The sequence below is a fragment of the Ceratotherium simum genome, chromosome 22, assembly GCF_057802395.1.
Source record: "Ceratotherium simum simum isolate JZ-2026a chromosome 22, ASM5780239v1, whole genome shotgun sequence".
Taxonomy (NCBI): domain Eukaryota; kingdom Metazoa; phylum Chordata; class Mammalia; order Perissodactyla; family Rhinocerotidae; genus Ceratotherium; species Ceratotherium simum.
The window spans coordinates 25,047,657-25,070,273 of NC_141921.1; the positions used below are offsets into that span (position 1 = coordinate 25,047,657).

The following is a 22,617-nucleotide window of genomic DNA, read 5'->3' on the forward strand; positions in this document are numbered from 1 at the left end:
ACGTGAGCTCTGTCTCCCAGCCCACCCAAGATCTATTTCCAGGCTTGTCCCTACACACTGGGAAGAACAGATGCCTTTTTACTCCAGCCTTAATCTTGAGAAAGATAGTTTCTTAGTCCACTTTTCTGTTGTTCTTGAGTTGGCTTCTCATTTGACCAACTGTATTTTCGGAGCAGTCTCTCCTGTTTTCACCTCCTTCTTCCTTTTTTTTTTTTTTAGCTGATGTTTTACTGATATATGGCACATAGATGCTTAATGAATGTTGTCGTTTCATCCTGTACCATCTCAGCCCTTTCCACTTCTCTTCCAGGTATGGGCTAAATTTCTAATTTACCTTTGTCAAGTGCATTCAATATATATTATTTCACTTCTTTTAAGTTAAAGAGGGAACTCCAGCTCTTCTTCCTTCTGTCCCAGTAACGGTTCTCCTGGCTGTAGGTCTCTTCGGCCATTGTTGCTCCGCATTTCAGTGGAGGAAGGTGTTGCATTTAGGAAGGTGTTGTTATGCTTCCCCAGACATATCTCCTCTGTCACCCACTTTCTAGTCTAAGCCGATTGACCCTGAGACTTCTCTTCCTGCCACCAAGATGCCTTCCCCCATCTGTGACCCTGTGCCTGTTACTTGCTCTGGCTCAGCCCCAGAATCCAGTCTTTTTCAGACCACATCCCTTTTCCTGCCTTACTCATTTCCTGTCTCGGATACTTTGGATCCCTTGGTTCTGATCTTTCAGAGGAAGAGAGAATAAACTCAGAGGAGAGGAATAAATGGATAGATGATCTTGTAAAACTGAACTGTTCTTGCCTTTGGTCTTGTATGCTCTTACATAGGCTATCCCCTCCCTAGGTTTTCTTGTTGAAGAGAAAAAAAAATGATTACTGTCTCAGCATTAAGAACCTCTACCTGTGAGTTCATTAGTGTCTTTTATCTCTGTTTTTTCCTGTTGTCAATGTATGAAGAGGGTAACTTGACTACTTGAGACTCCTCCTCTAAGTCTCTGTCCTTTGGGCTGTGGGCCTCATTCTAGGCATTCAGTAACCATTTGCTGAATAAATTTTACCCACTGCCTATAAGTCCTTCACTTTCGGCTAACGTGGATCAGTAAGGGAAAATAAAATTTAAAAATCTAGGGAAGAGGACGGTGGTTCCAGTTCTGGTAATGCTGGTCCATGTTACTATGATATTTACCAACGGTTTTTTCCCTTTTCTTGAGTCAGCCCAAATATAAGTTCTCCCAGCTGTTCAGTGCCCTTTAATCTCCAGAGTTGGTCCCGTCCTCAAAAAGATTCTCTTCTGAAAAGATACGTCTACTAGAGAGGAGCATAGGGAAATGAGAATAAGGAGTCTTCGTAAATGATAGTTTCTCTTTTATTCCCTTTTGTGCCATTTTGCAACTGGAAGATGAAGATGATGATTTTCTGTGGTCAGGAGGAATCTCACAAAAGCGGTCGTAGAGGGATGCTTTTGTGTTTTCCACCCCCGTGGAAAAGCAGGGTGAGGGCTGGCTGCCTTATGCAATCTACTCTTCTGAGGCCTTTGTGCCGGGAACAGACATGACTCCGCAGTGAGTGAGCACCATGTGTGATGGAAATCAGAGCTGGGCTACCCCTCAAGGTAGAGGCATGAACATATGCAGATTTATGTTTTAAATGCTTTTATGGCATGGTTTAAACTACAGCGTGAGTCACCAGTTAGAAAGACTCTGTTTGGATCTGTTTTCTGTTAAAAAATAAAAACCTGTGCCTGTTTGAGATAACTTTACTTATTCTCAATTCAAATAGATGCAAATTTCGTTTTAGGCAATGACTAATTTAAAAATTTCTGTTTTAATTACTCACTGCATCAGAACACTGATTTGATACTTGTAAAGAAATTCAGAGGCAAACCATCTTTAATTCAACTTTATGACAGTTTGGAAATCATTAGGAAAATAATCAGCCATTTGTTCATACAAGACAACAATCATAACAGATTCTGGACTTTTTTCCTGGCCAATAACAAAAGTAGAATGTAATTGACGTGGTCAAGAAATGGGCTGTTTCATAATTAATCAAGAGTTATACAATTAAGAATGATTAGTTTTTGAAAATAAAAAGTATAGTAAGAAACATAGCATAAATAATAAATAGTTGCTGTGTGATTCATTGTAAGACCATCTAGGCCAGCACAGTAAACTGAATAGGTTTTTTTTCCTTCCTCTTTCAAATTATTTGTAGTTAGTGAAAAAGGATGTGCTTTCCTATTCTTTCAATTTCCAAATGATTTTTTTAATTTAGGTAAGTCCAAAAGAAAAGAACATTCTTTCTACATCTGCCAAAGAAATGATTGCTATTAAGCAGGGATTGCCACTGTTCTAAGATGAATCCAAATGTTGAAGAGTCCCAGTTTGCTGTTATGACTTTCTTTAAAGCAAATATCTGTCTCTTGGATGATTTCCTTCTTAGCAGGGAAATTTATTATAGCTTCTCTTAAGAAGAGATGACTATGAGATGCCATGTCATACCCAGCTCTTCCCCAGTAGTTTAGGAGGACCAGGCCTGATATTGACTATTGAGACTCTTGGCAAGAAAATGAGAGTTCATGACTGCTGGAAGTTATTTTTAAAACTCTAGTTGCATGGCTATTATGTCTCAAATACTGTATAATTATCCCTAGTTACTGATATCTTTAGCATATTTGAAACCATCCATATGTGGCCTAAATCCACACAGCTATATTAAGACATTTTTAAACATTCAAAGCAAATGACTTTAAATTAAAACAAAATTAATGTGAATCACATACTGTTTTTTAAAAGAAATCAATTAAGTCCACATTTCCAGGGCTTCAGTAATCAGTATTAATCTGTCCTATCAGCTGATTGGTAGCAAAGTAGCATGATTGAAAACTTAGACAATGCAGGAAGGAAGAGGGTAGTGTTTTCCAAAAGCAGAAATTATCAGGATTGATTTGCAAGATAAGTATCATCTGTCCCATTATACAGACGAGACAAATGAGGCTTAGCTTTCTCTCTCTCTGCCATTCTTCAATTGGTAAATAAATAAGGCATCGTGGTGGCCTTTCCTTGTTATCAACCTGAAAATAATTAAGGAATTTATTAAACATTTCTGGTTTTTTTTTTAGCTGTTATATATAAATCCATCTTCCATGATTTTATCTTCAGCCTTTTAAAATAATTTTTTTCACAAGCTAAACCACCTTCTGGCGTTACAAGTTCCATAAATTTACTATTCTCTAGGTGAAGTGGCTCTTTATTTGTTCCAAAGTTACCCCTTTTCTGGTGTCTGGGGTTCTTCTGCACTGTCTGTGTGATCTCTTGGAAATCCTTATGAAGGAACTATGTAGAAAGAGAATCTGGTGGTTGTCTTGTCCTTTGGGTGAATCCCCGTTGAAGGTGAGTGGAGAGGTGGACTCGCCCTGAAGGGCAGGCACAGGTCTGTTATGTGGCAGTCATCGTCAAAGTGGAAGTAACACTTCTTCCTGAAGCCTCACCTCAAGAGTGCAAGGATGGGACATCTTGAGTAGACCAAGGCGTCTGAGAAACTTGAATGACACCTGAGTTTGGGCCAATGAGAGAATAGCTCTGCTCTGGGGCTCCAGGAGGCCAGGCTCAGCGAGAGTAAGAGTAGGACGGTTGTGAATCTCTCAGGTCTCAGTGATGTTAGCCCTCTTGTGACTAAGTCAGGCCTGTTCCACTGTGTCTTGCCTGCATTATTTTATTTAATCCTTACCACAGCCGTACGAGACAGGTATAAATACCCTATTTTACAGATTGAGGAAACTGAGGCCTAGAGTAACTTGCCTGGGATTACAAACTAGGATTTAATCCTAGGGTCTTTCTGATCCCAAAGTCTTAGCTGCCGTGTAGCACAGCTTCTAAATGTAATCAGTGCCCGGCATTTTCCATATATAAACTCTAGTATTCACTGTAACCTTGCAAGATAGGCAGTATGATCCTCATTTTTATAGATGGAGAAACTCAGGCTCAGAGCAGGTGTTTGAAGCTACACAGGTAATCAAAGATGGAACCAGAATATGGACCCAGGTGTGACTGCGACCCAGAGCTCTTTCCACGCTGCCGTTCTACCTTTCATCTCCCGTGATCTTGAGGCCTCTAGTGTAGAGCCTCTCCCATCGGTTCCAGACATTTGCCTTTTGAAATCATAGCGTCTGCCAGAGACCTGTGATGTGAAACTGTCCGGGAGCCCTCGGCCTCGGTGTAGGACACCGTAGACTGGCTCCATATCAGAATTCTTTTCGGAAAACTCTCCCTGACTCCCTGCAGTTAGAGTTGGCTGTCATTCCTGGTGCATTGACCTGTCCTGTTGGGAGTCACCCTGTGGTCCTGCAGGTGCTGCTGCTGAGTTTGATCTGGCTGACGGAGGCCCCCGTCACAGGCTCCGCCTGTGCGCTGGGAAGCAGTTCCTGCAGCTGTTTGGAAATCCCCCATTGCTCCCGTTGTCCTGAACTGCATGGGGGAGGGTGGCTGTTCGCTCCATTGATTCCTTCCTTCATAGCCAGGGGTGGCAGCTTGGAAAACATTCAGCTGTTTACAATTCAGCTTATGTACACTTTAGCTGGGGATTCTGGGTGAGTCAGAAGGTCTGCTCTCTGCCTGTGTCCTAAGACACTGCATGAAAGTCAGCTGTATGGTAATGGCTGCCAGGGAGGAGGAGCCCTCCCTCCCAGATGCTCGCACCACGTTGCTCAGCCCAGATGCTCAAGATCCGAGAAGCATGTCTGCTCTCCAATCCTCTTAACCCAGACTCAGCAAGGTCATTTTGCAGTGACACTGAAGGCCGGTCTGGGGCCACCTGGCTCAGCCTCCCTTTCCTTCTGCTGGCCAGCTCCCCTGCAGGAGCCCAGGTGTGGACCCAGGGCCTCGCCCTGCTGTGACTGAAAGGCTCACCACTTTGCTCAGCGAAGTGCCCCAAAGGGAGCCTCCTGTCGCAGCCGTTTCTTCCCCGCTAGGGAGAGGTCTTTCAGAGGCGGCTGCTCTTGTTTGCAGAGCCCAGGAAGGTGCTCTGAGGAGCAGGATGGTGATGGCGTCCGCGTGAGCAAGCCACAGCCTGCTGGGTGTCCTCGAGGCAAGGACTTCTTGTGTGTCTGACAGTGTGAGGTGTCCTCGAGGCAAGGACTTCTTGTGTGTCTGACAATGTGTCTTTAGCAGAATTGAAAAAGTTACAAACCCTTGTCATTAGTACCCCTTGCGTTATGGTACTCAGGGGACCCCAGGGTAGGAAGGGGCCTACAATTTTCCCATCACTAAGAGCTCCTCTTTGCGTGTTTTAGAAGATACTGTCTTCCAAATAAATGGCATCCATTCTTGCCTTGATTCTAAAAGGCACGCTTTTAACTGTGCACACTTGCTCATCTGGAGAATTGAGGTGTTAGACTCAGGGCCCTTCTAACTGTAATCCGCTGTGGTCTGGTGCCCATGATCCAGAATGATCCCTCTCCACCCCCACCCCTCCACCAAACCGTCTGTCCCTAAATTGGGAGGAACGCCGTTTGCTTATCTGAGTCAAGTGATTCACAGAAAGGTGCGAATGACTGCAGGTGTATATTTGCATTTTAAAGAAAGTTGTTAACCAAATGAATCTCTTTAACTGATGGATTCTGTCAGGGTCCCAGGATAGAGCCACCATTCCTCCTTCGCTCCCTCCCTCCTCCTCTCTCTCTCTCCCCCCCCATCTCTCTCTCTCTCTCTCTCTCTCTCTCTCTCTCTCTCTCTCTCTCTCTCTCTCTCTCTCTCTCTCTCCCTCTCTCTCTCTCTCTCTCTCTCTCTCTCTCTCTCTCTCGATCTCGCTCTCCCCTCCTCTCTCTCCCCCCTCCACTCCCTCTCTCTCCCCTCCCACTCCCCTTTCTCCCCCTTCCCCCTTCCCTCCCCCACACACAGGAGCAGCCAGCTGTCCTCCCCTCCCCACTTCACTTTTCTACCCTCCCCCCTGGGGGACAGGGGTAGGAATGCCAACAAATTGGTGCTTGTGAAATATCGTACCTTCCTCGCTTTCCTAGTGGCACTGATTTCTTTAGGGGCCCGAACATAACTAGAGATATGGTAAAGGGTGGCCAGCAGACTCTTCCACCAGGCCCGTGTGCTCTGCCCCAGCTCACCATGCTATGTATGGTCCCGCCTGCCGCTCAGACCAGGTGCGTCTGCGTCAGCTGCTCTCTGCCTCCTGGATATGGCTTCCCTGGGCGTCACTTTGCAGGCGCTCCACTCAGGGTCTCTCTGGAGCATGCAGTTCTTTAGGAATCCTGCTGTCACCCATCCTGGCCACATGACTGGGCCTGCTAAGCTGAGGCACAGTGGGCATGACTTCAGAGCCAGGGGCCTGGGGAGAAGGCTCTGTGTTGTATAAGCGACCTTGTTTTGCCATTTGTCAGCAGAATTAGCTGCAGGCATGTTATCACCTACTCTGCTTCCTTAAATTCCTGATTAACTTCATTAGCTCTGTTTTACTCCTGCTACAGCCAAGGGTAGTTAGAAGTCTTGTAAATTAAAATCCTCCTTTCTCCTCATGTCTAGAGAAAGTGGAAATAAGCCGTTGACAAAGCGAAGAGGGTAGAAGGAGAAGCTCGGACTGCCCTTCATTTCCTCTGAGGTCAGGTCTTCAGGGCTACTTGTTTCAGGGGCAATGGAATGAATGGCGAGGCCGTCAGAAAGACCCACAATGAATGTCAGTATTAAACCGTATTCCAGTATAACTGGTGATTTTTGTCTTATTTGTGCATGTAAAGAACGTCAGAACTGTTTCAAAGTGGCCCAGATTTTGCACAGCTGGGGCCGGCCTGACCTCTTGTCTTCGGTGGACAGGAGAGCTCAGTCTCTCTGGACACCTACTAAGTGATCCTGAGGGCAAGACCGTTTTTATAGAAGCCTCCCGGCCTCTGCCTCTAGAGGTCATCATGCTCTTCCAAATGCCGGGAGCCAATATAAATGTTTCAAAAGGGTCAGGGAATCTGCAGCTCCAGCCTTTGGGGCCAACTTAATGCTGTGTCTCCCTTCTGCTGAAAAAATCCTGCTCTAACAGGAAGAAGTGGGCCAAGGAATAGCTCTTATTCTTCTTTATAGCCAGGTACCTGGAAATGCCGCTCCTGTGGGCAGGCACCAGCCTAGCTGCTCTCAAGTTATTACAGCCTTAGCAAGTAATATATAAATCTCAGCTTGTGCCAAGTTGCTTGTTTTGAGACTGGAGAGACCTGTACTCTTTACGTGGACCTTGAAGACTGAGACCATGGGTTCCATACATTCCGGTTTAACCAACCTTAAATATCTATCATATATTGGCCATTGGGTTAGCCCCTGAAGGTAGAGAGGTCACTAAGACATAGCCCGCGCCTAAAGAAACCTGTTCTGCCTAGTGGAGGGGACCAACCTCGAAGTAGATAATTTCACAAACAGGGCCACTAGGTGGTCCTTCCTATTTTATCCTGCCCTATAAGGCAGAAATCTGCCTCAGCCTATGAATGAGACCAGAATTGAGGAGCAACCTAGAGGTTGAGACATATATTGTGTAATGACTTCCCCAGCACATACTGTTCTGTTCCTTCTGATCTGAATACTTGGCCCTTTGTGGTCAGCTTCAATTAAAGGCTAGATTCTACCTTCCCCACTACCACCACGACTGAAGCTCGGCTTTACTTCCCTCCCGCAGCCTCTCGTACTCATGGTGTCCTGACTTCCACCTTTTAGATTCTGGTGCCTAACTCTGTGTAAAGGCGTTTGAGACCTGTGGGACTCTCTGGCTGCGCTTACAGCCAGGGACTGGTTGAGAGAATTGAGGAAGGAAGAATACTAAGAGTATTTCTTTGTCTCTTTTATCCGGCCTCAGGGCCAGCAGGGCAGGTTTTTGCAAGTTTCACTCTTAAGCTGCTTTCCCCCAGCAGGCCGCAAAGCAGTCTGGGAAAGCGGGAAGTAGATTAAATTAATCTCAGTGTGCTGAGCTTGGCAGAGGGTGAGGTTGTGTTTGGTCATTCCAGAAATAGCCCAAACTCCTGTGTTACTAAAGCAGATAATAGGTGTTGGCCTACAGCATGACTGCAAGACGAAATAGCTGCAGACCTTTGTATGTTCATAGAACATTCTCCCTCCGCCCCTCAGATTCTGTCTTTCCTGTAACCTGCCCCAGAGTTATAATGAAGAGGGATAGTTTCTAATGTTATGGTGAAAGGGTTTTTTCATTTGTTCACTTGCTTAATAAGGTCCTTTTTTAAAACATAGATTCTAAAAAGTCTTTGCTTCCCAGAGTTAAGCATTGGCTCTGTAGCCTCTGAGCTGGTGAATGTATCTGTTCACTGCTGTACTTGGCATGAGGAGAGAATCTGACCTCAAGAGGTATTCCTTACCCCCCAAGATCTCCCCCAGCATCTTGCAGAATACTTTAATAGGCACAGATCTGAGACACAGGAGGAAAGGGGGTGGGGAGGAGAAGGAGAGCAAGGATGGAGAGACCCTGTAAACGGAGACAAGGTATCAGAAGGTATTTGGTGATGAATATCAGTGAAAAGCGGGAGGTGAGAGTGAGCCCAGAATTGAGAGGAGAATGGATTAATTCCATAGAGGTATTAGACACTAAAACCAGGGAGTCACTCATTCCCGTCCACCTGCGCTCTCAATCAGGAATGTGACTGTGTTTAAAAGAAACAAAGCAAAAATCTTACCAACCAGATCTCTTCAATCAATACACTTGATGTATTATGTTTGTAATTTTATTTATTTATTTATTTTTTCCCCCAAAGCCCCAGTAGATAGTTGTATGTCATAGCTGCACATCCTTCTAGTATGCTGTATGTGGGACGCGGCCTCAGCATGGCCGGAGAAGCGGTGCATCGGTGCTCGCCCGGGATCTGAACCCGGGCCGCCAGTAGCGGAGCGCGCGCACTTAACCGCTAAGCCATGGGGCCGGCCCAGATGCATTATGTTTGTATTGACCGGGCGCCTGACTTGCAGAGATGTAGGCAAAGAAGACCTAGGATGATGCTGAACTTGCAGCCTTTTGTGTAAGAAATAGTTGAAAGAGCAGAGGGAGTTTGGCCTGGAGGAGAGAAGATAGACTGGACTCCTTAGTGACGTCCTTCATGACACCAAGAACATTTCTTGAGCATTTCCTAGTGTGCTCGCCCTGCACTACTATTCATTATCTCGTTTAGTGCTCATAGTGACACTATAGGGGAGGTGGTATTATCCTTATTTTACAGCCAGGGAAACTGAGGCTCAGCGAGAGATGAGGACTTGCCCCTGGTTCACTTTAGTGATAGAGACCAGTCTTTAAGCCAGATCTAAGCCCATGTTTTTGCCCATTATACAAATATGATTAGCCTTGTTCTATGTGATCTTAAGGAACAAAACCAGGTTAAGTGGGCAGATTTTAACAGAAGATAGATTTTTGGCTCATTATGAAGAAGAACTTTTTAATTGAACTGCCCAAGATGGGAACAAACTACTTCAAAGGTAGTGAGTTCCTTTGTCACTAGAGATATTCAGACAAGTGCCAGAAAATCATTGGATGGAGTGTTATAGAGAAGGTTCAAGCATTGGTAAGGGGTTGAACCAGACTTGCTGATCTTGTGATTCTTTAATCTGTAGTTCCTTAAAAGAAATCAGGGAATATTTTACTAGGCTCTAATTAGAAGGGAATAATCTAAAAATAAAATTTTAACACATAGTAAGCTTTACATTTTAACAGCATTTATTCATCATTTTAAAGAAAATGTATATTTCTTTGCATATTTAAAATATTAAAAATACAAGAGAAAATGTAATTATATAAATGCAGACTTAAATATTTAAAATTTAAAAGCAGAGAAACTTAATTTGATTGATGTGTAATTAACTCAGTCCTCCTAGTTATTCATGGATTGCTAAGGAAAGATTTTTTTTTAATCACTTCCCAAACACCTCTACAATTTAGAGGGCTGGCCCGGTGGTATAGCAGTTAAGTGCACGCGCTCCACCGCTGCGGCAGCCTGGGGTTCGGATTCCAGGCGTGCACTGACGCATCACTTGTGAAGCCATGCTGTGGCGTCATCCCATATAAAGGAGAGGAAGATGGGCACGAATGTTAGCCCAGGGCCAGTCTTCCTCAGCAAAAAGAAGAGAATTGGCGACAGATGTTAGCTCAGGGCTGATCTTCCTCACCAAAAAAAATACAATTTAGAAAGACTAATTCCAAAGGGGAAATTTTCCGTCTCTACAGAAAAGTCAAAGGTGTCAAAATTTTTTCTCAGTTGACTATAAACATCTTAGGGAGTTTTTCTAACTTGGTGGTGTGACTGTGTCTCAAACAAAAATTAATTTAAAAAAAATCGCATCAGTCACATCTCTTGGATGACTCCTGCTTAGCTCTGAAGTTCATTATGGTTGAATTATGGAGGTCTGAGTACTGAAGGCATGTGTCATAGCCAACTCTTTTTTATCAAAAAAGATTTATCCTGGTTTATTGAGCATTAGGACTACTAGTAAGAAAATGAACCAGCTAAACCTTGTCTAAAATGAGTTTATTTTTATTTCTCCATGCTACGTAATTAGACCCTATGAATTCCTGTTCCATGGTGAGATTTTCAATCTTGAACATGAAATAAGAGCATCTTCATATAAAGTTTTGTGCAAAAATTACTTAACTGATAAATTTAATGAAATCATTTTTAAAATATGTAACACACACATACAAACACACATACACTGGGTTATGCTTAATATTAATAGACTTGGTGCAATAAAGAAAACTGCCTTTTTCTTTCTTTTTCTTTCTTTTTTAGGAAGTTCCAGGTTAAAGGCCTCAGCTCACACAGTTGGTGGTGGTAGAGAAGGGCCCTGGGAAGGGGGCAGGGAGAGAGTTATAGAGTGAGGTGATGAAGTCTCGCACCTCTAGAACAGTGAAGCAGCTCGTGAGAGCTCGTGAGAGGTGCTGTTTGAAGTGGAGAAGAGGCGGTCCCTTGTGGTGTGGCTCTGTATAGACACCTCGTCACAGTCTCGGGAGCCCTCTGTTGGGTCTTTCAGAGGAAGACTAGCAGGCCCATGGAGAGAACTAAAGAAAGGTTGTCCATGGAGGGAAGGAGTCTATGGTTGGCTGAGGATCAGATTGGCTATGGAGCTGAGAACTGGGCAAGAGGCTTGCTTGAGAGCAGCAGACCAGCAGAAACAGCCTAGAAAACCTCAGGTCTGCCTAGCATGTGTATACAAGAATATGTGTGTGTCTTGGTGCAGTGACCCCAAAAAAACCAGTCTCTGGTAGTCAGATCTACAGAATGTGAATAGCGCACTAGAATAGTGCTTACTTGAGGCTCAGCCTTCAAATTCCCTTTGTATTAATTTCTGGGGTTCAGTACTTTCACATTTCACAGGATGCTTAAAATCTAACCCTTCTCCAAGGAACCTCATAGAAGGTTCATTTAACCTTTCTCCCCCAAACCCCATCATACTGCAAGCCCTACACCTAGGTCAGCTTTTTGTCCTGGTTTTAGATACCACCTTGAATACATTTTCTCCCTTGAACTGAGTGTTACCTTGTTTATCCAGATCAATATTGACCAAGATCTTAACTCCTCAAAGACAGAACTCTTATCTGTTTAACCTGGTTGAACTGTTCCTAGCACAGTCGGGAGATGAAGAAACACTGCTAGCTGATTAGCTGCCTTGTTGCAGAACTGGTTATAGTCACACTTGGTGGTGTGTCCGTTGCACCTGTACCACTTTTAAATAGGTCATTGAGAGAGGGGACTGCCTGGTGTGCATTGTTGTTTGGCTCCACGGAAACAGCGAGGCCCGTGTGGAGTCCCTGCTGTCCTTCTGCTGGCCTGGACCTGGTTCTGACCCCCCTGCTTGTGTTTTCCTACCTTCCTTGTACAGAGACAGGGCAGGGCATTGTTCATGCACTGACCGACCTCAGCAGCCCCGGCATGACCTCAGGGAACGGAAACTCTGCCTCCAGCATCACCGGCACTGCCCCCCAGAATGGTGAGAATAAACCACCACAGGCCATTGTGAAACCCCAAATCCTGACGCATGTTATCGAAGGGTTTGTGATCCAGGAGGGGGCGGAGCCTTTCCCGGTACGGACTACTTCTTTTCCCCTTTTTTTTTTTTTTTTAAGTATATTTTGGATGTGTATTAGAATACTTTTACATTTCCATGTAAAATTTCCAAAAATGTGAACAATTTACTCTTTCCTTGCTAATTTTCCCCCAAAAGAATGTCAGAGCCATTTTCTTTCTAGGATTGAGTATCTTTCTAGAGTCCAGAAGGAGTCAGTGATGAGGAATAATTGGCACTACCCCTTGGTTAGAAGTTTCCACAGACACTCAGCTGTGTCCTTGCCTGGTGATGTGTGACCCCTTGGTTAGAAGGGAGTTCACACTGGGGTCTTTGGTGTGAGATGATGGGCTTTGGGAAATGAGACCTCATTCCATTTGAAGACCAAGACCTCTGAATGGCAAAACTCTGGCCAGTTGGAGAATAAAAGAAACTTTTGTAGAACAGAATTCTCAAGATATATCCGAAATGAAGATAAGAAAACAGGGTTGCACCCTAAAGCTGTTTTTCTGGGGACAGAGCCTTGAAAGGGGAGTGAATGAGACTGAGGGCAGGCACCTCAGAAAGGGCACAATCAAATATGTCCAGTGAAAGCATGAGACCAAAGGGAAATAGAAAAGAATCAAGAAAATGGCTTCTTAGACAAAGCAACCAGAGCTCATGCTGTGCGGTGTGAGTCAGTGAGGACAGTGGCACTGCTCTGCGGTGGGAGAAGCCCAGAGCCAGGGCACACCAGCCTCTTGTGATCAACTTATCTGGCTGTCGGAGGCATGCCATCTTCATGGGATGCCACCTGCCTTTTGCTCATTCTTTGGATCCATGAATGGTTTGAATAGTAAGCAGACAGCTCTAAACTTGATGAACTGCAGTGGGTGAACTGCCCTTCCAAAAGGCCAGAAGGCAAATAGGTTCTCGTACTCTTTATCTCTGGGGTTGTTCAAGGCCTGTGGCACAGAAATCCACCTGGCGAACCTTAGCCATAAGTAGCTCTGGCCCTGTCACGTCCCTTCCCTCATTAGACCGGGCCCTCCCCTTGGCCTCTGGAGAAACAGCAGAAACCAGCTGATTTCACGGGGTGGAGGCGCATCAAACGGCACCCCCAGCACTGCCCTGGAGATCCAGCCACCAGGCCACTTCAATCAGAGCAGTGAAGGGAGGACCCCCTGAGGGACTAAGCCAGTCTGGGGTCCTGGCAGCCAGACAGGGCATTTGCTCTGTGGTCCAGAGTCCTTTTTTTCCTGCTCGCCTCCGTGGCCGCCTCTGGCTTGGGTAGGGCAGTGGTGAGGCGGAGAGCAGTAAGAAATCAAAAACGGGTTGCTGAGTCTCTCTGTCTTATCCACACACTCACCCACACAGCCTCAGCTGCAGCACCCACCGTCCTGCCTGGTGGTGGGTGAGCACTGGGTCCCGGCACTTGTTCTGGTGCTGTGGGAAACCTGATCTTGGCCTCCATCTCTGCCCCTTAGACACTTGCAAGAGTGGATGTTTTCCTAACCCCCTAAGCCATCCAGGGGCCCTGGATTGAGGCCGTCTCTGTACTTTGGTGCCGTTTGGCTTCTTGTCTCATGAGCTAAACAGCAAAATAGGGCCTTGAGCAGGGCACGCTCGGATGATGAGGTAGGAGCTGGCATCTGCACCTGGAGGCTTTATACATGTAATTTTGATGAGGCTGGATGGCAAGGAAGCATCTCCCACCTAACCCTCATGGCCTCCATGTCACCTTGTCCTCTAGGTGGGACGCTCGTCCCTGCTGGTGGGAAATCTCAAGAAGAAGTATGCACAGGGGTTCTTGCCTGAGAAACTTCCACAGCAGGATCATACCACCACCACAGACTCCGAGATGGAGGAGCCCTATCTGCAAGGTAGGCATCTCAGACCCTGAGTGCTACAGCCTTCTGATTTGGCTGAACAGGAAGTTCAGGCCTTCCTTCCTTCCTTGGTATATGTGGAGGAAGCCCAGGCCAGGCGGTGTGTAAACACGTCAGTCTACTAAACACTTCCCCCAGTTCCTTCTCAGCCCCTATCCCCAGCAAACAGGGACAGGAGTCCCTGCCCTTGGGGGCTGTGTGTCGCCTGCCTCTCCTCAAGCCCCGCTCCAGCCAACACAGGATTCCGAGAGTTTCCTGTCCCACGTGAGCCATTGGCAGGTTGCAGGAGTGGCACTGGGCAGTTGTGCCCTCCGCTGCCTCAGGAGCCTGCACTCAGGACCAGGGCCAGCTCTGAGGACTGCACTTGCCACTGAGCCACTGACTAAACGGGAGCTGCTGCGTAGGCTGCAGAGCTCCTGGGTTCTGTTCTCCCGGTCAGCAGCCAACTAGATGGATCAGGGTAGGGTAGGATAATTCCAGATCAGCTCTGACAGCATCCAGAGCATCCTCTCTCAGCCTCCTGCTCTGTCCAGGGTCATAAAAGTGGTGCTGATGCTTCCACACTTGTTTTGCCTCAGGCTCATAGCACTTAAAAGAAAAAACTGTCAAGTGTCCAAGGGGCATATCTAGACACCTTTGGGTCCTTTCCAGGGGGGAAAACATAGCCCTTCCAAAAACAGTGATGAAACCAATTTGTCATTTTCCAAGCTAGACTGAGGCTGTGTGTCACAGCTGCAGGAACACACACCTGCCGACAGTCCTGTGGGAATTGTTCATTCTCCACACCTACCAATTTCTATACTTTTCAGAATCCAAAGAGGAGGGTACTCCCCTCAAACTCAAGTGTGAGCTCTGTGGCCGGGTGGACTTTGCCTACAAGTTCAAGCGTTCCAAGCGCTTCTGTTCCATGGCTTGTGCAAAGAGGTGAGTGGCCTGAGCTCCGCTGCTGTGCTCAGCCCCTTCCCTTTCCTCAGGATCGTGCCCTGCTCTCCTGCTCCTGTGTCCTACCCCTTCAGTAATCGTCCACCCAAGAGGCCCTCAGCGTGGCCTCTCCAGCTCCCTGCTTCTTTGAGCTGCCTGGAAGCAGCAGCGTGTCACTAATGCACCAAGCACTGGAAGCCAGAACTCCTGTGAGCAGCTGAGAGAGGGAGCAGCACAGGGTCCAAGGAAGGGAAGCAGCGCTTTAGCGTGGCTGGCCCTCCCGGGTCCTCTGGCACGCACCCTCTTCTCCTGCCCTTGGCAGCTGCCACCTCCTTAGGGGAAGCCCTTCACCAGAAGCTTGCCCAGAGCTGCTGCACTAGTCACACACGTTCCCTTTGAAAGCTTTCACTCAGCTTAGAAGACGACCAGTCGTAGTGAAGACCAGCATCATTGACTGGGAGCCTGCTGTGTGCTAGGCAGGCAGTGTGCAATATGTCACCTAATCTTCAGATTGAGGCGGGTATTGCCCTTGTCCCCTTCATAAACGTTAGGCAACTGAGGCACAAAGGGTAAGTAATTGTGCCTAATGTCCTAGAGCTGGGGATTTAGACTCGTCTGACTCTAAAGCCCTACATGGTCTGTGTACCAAGGCGGAAGAGGTGGCTGACCATGAAGCCCTGAGCCCCCAAACGACAAGAAATCGCTAGGCCCCCAGCAGAGGGGCTCTGCATGCCAGCTAGAGTAAGGCCCTCCTCAGCCTGCACCCCCCTCAGGCTTGCTGGGGGGAATCAGCGCCCTTGTAAAGCTTTGCCAAGCTACTTTCCAGCAGGACAATGGACAGGGGTTTCCTGGCACAGCTAATATCTATTGTTTGAATATGTCAGCCGTGAGTTCTTACCATGATCCACCTTGTGATGTCAAGCTCTCTACACACGTTAGTTCATGTAATTCTCAGACAAGTTTTAGAAAGTGATGGTCTCCTCCCCAGCTCCAAATGAGGAAACCGAGGCATAAGTGACTTGCCCAGAGTCACACAGCTAGTAGTAAGTGATGGATTTCGGATTGGAATGAATAGAGGGAAAGATTTTGCCAGATAGCTTGGCTGCTCTCATTCTGCCTGAGCTCCTCCACCCTAAAGCTGCCCTGACTCCCCTTGTTCCTGACTCGGCCAGGTACAATGTGGGATGCACCAAACGAGTGGGGCTTTTCCACTCTGACCGGAGCAAGCTGCAGAAGGCGGGAGCCACGACCCACAACCGCCGTCGGGCCAGCAAAGCCAGTCTGCCACCACTTACCAAGGATACCAAGAAACAGGTGAGAGGGCTGCCGGGGCCTGAAACCCCATTCTCATAAGTCCCCACCAACTTCCCTTCTTAACGCGACTGGGACACCCACATTCCTTTTCTACTGCTGACTTCAGTGTGCTCCCTCGTGTTCTCTTTTCTCACAATCTGTCAGGTCAGGCCTTCCCCACGTCCCTTAGTAGGCCCCTTCATTGAGATCCATGGATGCTTATTTCAGTGACCTGGCCCAGCGTTAGCCCTCCCCTTCCAGTTTGCCTCCATCCGTGATGTCTGGGGCCATGGGAATGGGGTCTCCCCTGTCTAGCCCTGTGAAGGGACAGCCTGTTCCAGTTACCTCCTGTCTTACATGGAGGGCTAGGTGAGAAGGCGGCCTACTCCCTTTACCTCCCCACCTTGTTGCCTCCTTGAACATTAGAGCACTGAGTTCTTGAAGGTCTCACCAGGAACACAAGTGTTGGTTCATTAAATGTTTTTAGCACCAGCTGTGTGCCAGGAACTCCGTGAGACACTAAGGCTCTAAGTTGCACTAAAGGGACGCAGCCTAGTGTGATGCTTCAGAACCTCATGTGTATTTTGCTGTTTGTTGTTATTGTTTTGGTCATAAACCTCTTTAAGAGTCTGATGAAAGCTGTGGTTCAAAATGCACATACATGAGAAATTTTACATGCTATTTCAGGGGGTTCATAAACCACTGCCTGAAACCTACAGAGCCCTGGTTTAAAACCCCACATCTAGAAGAAACGATAGACTTATAATCAGATAAGTGCAGTGCAGTATGGTATACGCTCCAGTACTGGGAAGGACTAATGCTTAGAGTCAGAGAGGGGCCAGCATAGGAGATGCTATTTTTTTGCTGTGAAAGATTCGCCCTGAGCTAACATCTGTTCCAGTCTTCCTCTATTTTGTATGTGGGTCATGGCCACCGATGAGTGGTGTGGGTCTGCACCTGGGAACCGAAGTGGAGTGCACTGAACTTAACCAGTAGGCCACGGGGCCAACCCCCCAGAAGATGCTTTTTGATCTAGGAATTCAGAGATATGTAGTAGACCAAGTAGGAAAGAGAGAATATACCTGCGTTTGCCTGTCACTCTGCTTGAGATGGTGTTTTCCCCCATCCTGAAGAAAACTGTTTCTTTCTGCTCCCAGCCAACAGGCACTGTACCCCTTTCAGTTACTGCCGCATTGCAGCTAACACACAGCCAGGAAGACTCCAGCCGTTGCTCAGATAACTCAAGCTATGAGGAACCCTTGTCACCCATCTCAGCCAGCTCGTCCACCTCCCGCCGGCGACAAGGCCAGCGGGACCTGGAGCTCCCTGACATGCACATGCGGGACCTGGTGGGCATGGGACACCACTTCCTGCCAAGTGAGCCCACCAAATGGAACGTAGAAGATGTCTACGAATTCATCCGCTCTCTGCCAGGTAAGGCCCTTGCCAGTTCCGTGCCTGCCTGGAATAGCAAGGAAGGAGAGGGTGTGAGAGACCTCACCTCCCCCACCAGCGAAGACTAGGCAGTTCAGTTAATGACTCAGGTTCAGGAATGGGTGCAGAGATGAATACAGTGAGGTTCCTGCCTGTAAGACCTTACGTTCTAGCACAGAACACAAACTGTAAATAATATTCTATAGGTATAATTCGATGTATTTCCTGGCATGGTGAGTGGTCTGTGTGAAATGCAGAAGTGAGAATGTAGTTCACCCTGTGTCTCACCTGGGGCAGGTTAGGAGGGGAGGCAAGTAGGAGTGTAGGAAATCTGTCAAGGAAAACATCAAAATTAAGAAAACTTAAACTGAGCTACAGTGGACAAGCAGGCCTTTGCCAGATGGAGAGAGTGCATCAGGGAGCAGCTTGAGCAGAGGCATGAAGACGTGAAAGAACGTGATATGGCTGGGAACTGCACGTGCCCTGTGTGGTGGAGTGCAGGTGCTGTTGAGAGCCAAAATCTAGAAATGGACCTTGAAAGACAAACCACGTCATTCACGAACGCTTTCAGTGGGACCCCAAAGCTTCTCTACTGTTTTTTCTGCCAGTCTCTGCCAGCCACTGACCAGATCCCGTATTCGGCCACCACAAGCCTGTTACTCAGAGGCTGAACCAGCATATAGTGGTTAAGAGCACAGACTTCTGAGTCAAACAACTGGGCTCAAATCCTAGCTCTGCCACTTAACCCAGTGTATTAGTTATCTTTTGCTACATCCCCAAAATTTATCACACAGTTACTGTGGGTAAGGAATTCGAGAGTGGCTTAGCTGGGCAGTTCTGCTGCAGGGTCTCTTATGAGGTTGAGATTAAGATGTCAAGGCCGAGGGGATCTAAAGGCTTGACTGGGGCTGCAGGATCCTCTTCCAAGGTGCCTCACCACATGATTCTCAACTAGGGTATGGCTCGGTTCCTCTCCACATGGGCCCCATCAGAACACTCAGGCTTGAGTGTTCTCCAGACCTAGCAGCCAGTTTTCCCCACAGTTGGTGATCCAGGAGAGCAAGGTGGGAGCCACTGTGCCCTTTATGATCTAGCCTCAGAAATCACATACTGTACTGTCACCTCCACGATATCCTGTTAGTCACACAGGTCCACCCTATTCATTGTGTGAGGGGACTTAACAGGGGCATGAAAGGGAAGCAAGGATTATTGGGGGCTGTTTGGAAGCTGGTTACCGTAGTTCACCACTGATGCCCAGTGACTCATGTTCCTCCCTCGTACAAAATACCCTCACCCCCTACCAAAGTCCCCACAAGTCTCATGTATTACAGCAGTAGTTTGAAGTCCAGGATCTCATTGTCTAACTCAGGTCCAGGCACGGATGAGGCTCCTTGGGTCCAGTTTCTCAAGTATGACTCCTCTCAGTCTGAAGACCTGAGAACTAAGAGATAGGTTATCCATTCCCTCCACAAACCCAAGATATGGTGGGATGGGCATAGGATAACTGCTGTAGACATGCCCATTCAAAAAGGAAAAAAACAGGATATAGGAGTCGCTGATCCAGACTAGTTCTGAAATCTAGCAGGGCACATGTTGGCATTTCCTTGATTAGGACTCAAAGCCGGGGAGTGATTCTCTTTCACTTGTGAGTCTTTCCCCTTTGAGTCATCTTTCCTTTCCCATGAGAGGTTATCTTGAGTTTTCAGTGGAGTAGTTTTCTCAGCCTGCTTCCTGTTGCTTTTTATTTTGTATTACCTCTGTAATACAGAATTTTGTACTACCCTCAGTCCAAGCAAGCAGTGGTTCTGCCAGTATGATTCTCTTAAAATCTTTGTGGGCTTCCTGTGAATCTTTTTGGGGTTCACTCCATTAGACAAATACCATACCCAAAAATGTCTTCAAGTAAGCCTGTCTCTACATTGGGCTGCTCCTGAAGCTGAGGGACAGTGCCCTTAATAGTCTTTGAAACCCTGCTGTTGAATGGAGAGGATCTGTGAAGCATGCCCATAAAATCCTTAGAGATCCTTTTGATCGAACAGTTCTCTGAGGCAGTACCTTAGGTCTTTTCTGAGGTCTTAACAAAAGATTTAAGTCACATCCTCAGTCTCATCTTTAGACCATGTTTTCTTGACTGTGTCTTGGATTTGATCTTTGCCTAGAGACCATTTAACTTTAGCATCATTTGCCTGGAGAGGCTAGGGATTTTCAAAACCAGCAAATCCTGGTTCCTTTATGTTTTAACAGTTTTTCCTTTATCTTATCTCTCCTCTTATCTAACTGTGAGCAGCAATAGGCAGCCAGGCCACACCTTCAATATTGTGCCTGAAAATCTGCTTAGCTATATCACTCAGGTCATTAGGTGTATTAAACTCACCATATTACCACCAGCACCAGTATTGCTAAATTTCCTACTGTTTCATAACAAGGACCCCATTTCTTCCAATTGCCAGTAATGGTTTCCTCATTTTCCTTTAAGCCTCCCAAGCAGTTTCCTCACAGCCCATCAGACTTCTACTTACAGTCTCTCAGAGTGCCTTAGACATTCACCAACACTCTCCTCAGATTCCTCCAGCTCCCCTACTGCTGCTTCCAAGGCCACACCCACATTTTCAGAATTTTGTTATGGCATGTACAAAAATCTGCATTCATTATCCATTGCTGTGAAACAAATTACCCTGAAGCTTAGTGGCTCAAAACAGTAATCACTTATGATGTCAAGGGTTTTATGTCCCAAGTTCCTGTGGGTCAGGAACGTGGAGTGGCCTAGCTGGGCGGTTCTGGCTTGGGGTCTCTTACAAGGTCTCAGTCAGGGTGGCATCCAGAGCCACAGTTGTCTGGAGTTTGGAGCTGGAGGGTCCACTTGGAAGGTGCCTCCCTGACGTGACAGTGGGGGGCTGCTGGGGGGGAGGCCTCAGTGCCTGTCCACGGGGGCCTCTCCAGAGGCAGATGGCTTCCTGCAAAATAGATTATCCACAAGAGCAGAGTGAAGCTGCTGTGCCCTTTCTGGTCTAGCCTCAGGAACCCCATGCTCCCATTTCCACCACACCTTATTGATCCCCCAGGTCAGTGCAGTTCATGGAGGGGAGGGGTCAGGACGAGGACACGCATGAATATGGAGGAGTGCCTCACTGGGGCTGTTTTGGGTGAGGCACTTAGCCTCTTTCAAGCTACCAAGAACAGCAGCACCTTCCTCAAGGTGTGGTTCTGAGGCTGGAGTGAGAGGATGGGTCTGAAGTGCAGTGGCTGCTGGGAGGAAACACTGGTCGCTCTGATTGATATCGTCTTTGGTGGTGTCCCCCTCAGGCTGCCAGGAGATAGCAGAGGAATTCCGTGCCCAGGAAATCGACGGGCAAGCTCTGCTGCTGCTCAAGGAGGACCACCTGATGAGCGCCATGAACATCAAGCTGGGGCCGGCCCTGAAGATCTATGCCCGCATCAGCATGCTCAAGGACTCCTAGGGCCGCCGGGCAGCCGGGATTCCGGCCCAGGGCTCCTCCTCCCGCTGAGCAGAGCCAGACAGACATTCCTGAGGGCCCAGAAATGGGGCCAGTCGGAGGGAAGGGCTCTCCCTATGGGGCGTGGCTGGTGAGGAGGTCTTGGCACCTCCTCCATGGCTCTCAGGGGCCTTTCTTTCTGTGGGAGGGGCAGAGAGGTAGGTGGCGCAGAAGATGGGGCTTTATGCTTGTAAATATTGATAGCACTGGCTTCCTCCAAAGTCCCAATACTCTAGCCCGCTCTCTTCCCCTCCTTCTGTCCCCCATTTTCCAGGGGGCATATGGTCAGGGCTCCCCAACCTGAGTTGGGTTACTTCCAAGGGCAGCCGTCAGGCCTGGACAGAGGCCTTGAAAGCCCTTGCCTGCCTTCCTCCCACTTCTCCCTCCAGGCCTGGCTGAAGCTTCCGTTGCCAGCTTCTCCCCCTTCAGCCTGTTCTGAAGCGGCCAGGGGTTTTCCCCCTTCCCTCTCTGCAGGTGGGGAGAGAGAAGCTGGGCCCAGTTGGGCCACGCCTGCTGGCACAGACGCCTTAACGCTGTGTGTGTGACTGTGTGACTGTGTGGGAGCCTGGATGACAGAAAGGCCAGCGCCCCCTCTGGCTTCTCCAGGTGTTTTGTAGCGAACAGCCACTTAGTGCTTTGTCCTGGACTCCACTCAGCCTCGGCATGGGAATAGAAAGAAGGACGCCTCTGTGCAGAGAGGCAGGATCAGAAAGCGATGAAGAGGAGAGTTTCCTTCCCAGACTTGTCAAGATGTCTCCGAAGCCCCTTCCCACACTGTGAAGTCCCCCTGACTGCCCTGCTGTGTCACAGACAGCATTAAGGAAGCTGCCAGTGGGCTGGGCCAGGCCAAGCCGCCTGGCCTGCCTGCCTGCCCGCCCGCGCTGGGAGCCCTAGTGGTGGAGGCCCAGAGAACCACTCAGGGCAGAGGAGAGCTGGAGTGACCGTTGATGTGAAGAAGGCAGCCTTTGGCCTCCTGTTCCTACACTTCTTTGCCTCTCAAACTTGCTAGCAGCCATTTGAGCTACCTGCGGAGGAGGCAGGGCAGGAAGGGCGAGGGCCTGCCCCGACTTGCCCTGTCCTTTGCAGGCTCCTGGGCGATAAGTGGCACTTTCCCCAGGAAGAGGGTGGGCACCTTTCTCGCTTGTTCTATTCCCCACTCACACCCCCAGGCAGGGTTGGAAATGAAGGACTTTTATAACCTTTTGTTTTCGTTTTTTAAAAATAAACCTGTAAAATCGGTTTCTCCTGTGCCTTTCTTCCCTGGGGGTGCCTGTCTCCCGTCCTGAATGGCTACTTTTCACCCACAAGGGGAGGGGTGGGTCCTTGGATTGGGGGAGGGACAGCCACCTTAACTGGACAGCATACCGTCCATGCTTCGCCGGGGCCGGGTCATGTGAGGGCGTCCTTAGTCCCAGTTCACACGAGAAAAGCGGATGCTGTCTCCCAGGCAGAGCCCTTAAGCCCTGAGCTCCCCACCCAACCGCCGTTCCTGCTGGAGTGACATGACACTGCTGGGCCAGGGATAGCTGGACCCCTGGGGCGGAGCACAGACCCTCCACTGGCCGGCAGGCA

General features: G+C 48.0%; 1 protein-coding gene across 2 annotated transcripts in view; it reads left to right on the forward strand.

The window, feature by feature from the left end:
• The window catches only part of PHC2 (polyhomeotic homolog 2), a 50,135-nt gene extending 27,851 nt beyond the window's left edge, over positions 1-22,284 (forward strand). For both annotated transcript variants that reach the window (XM_014784122.2, XM_087446347.1), the window contains 6 exons: positions 11,853-12,055; positions 13,768-13,897; positions 14,713-14,827; positions 15,997-16,138; positions 17,275-17,551; positions 20,855-22,284. In XM_014784122.2, coding sequence (XP_014639608.1) covers positions 11,853-12,055; positions 13,768-13,897; positions 14,713-14,827; positions 15,997-16,138; positions 17,275-17,551; positions 20,855-21,009 — 1,022 coding nt within the window. In that variant the 3' untranslated portion in view covers positions 21,010-22,284. The remainder of the gene's footprint in view (positions 1-11,852; positions 12,056-13,767; positions 13,898-14,712; positions 14,828-15,996; positions 16,139-17,274; positions 17,552-20,854) is intronic.
• Positions 22,285-22,617: the final 333 nt, after the last annotated feature.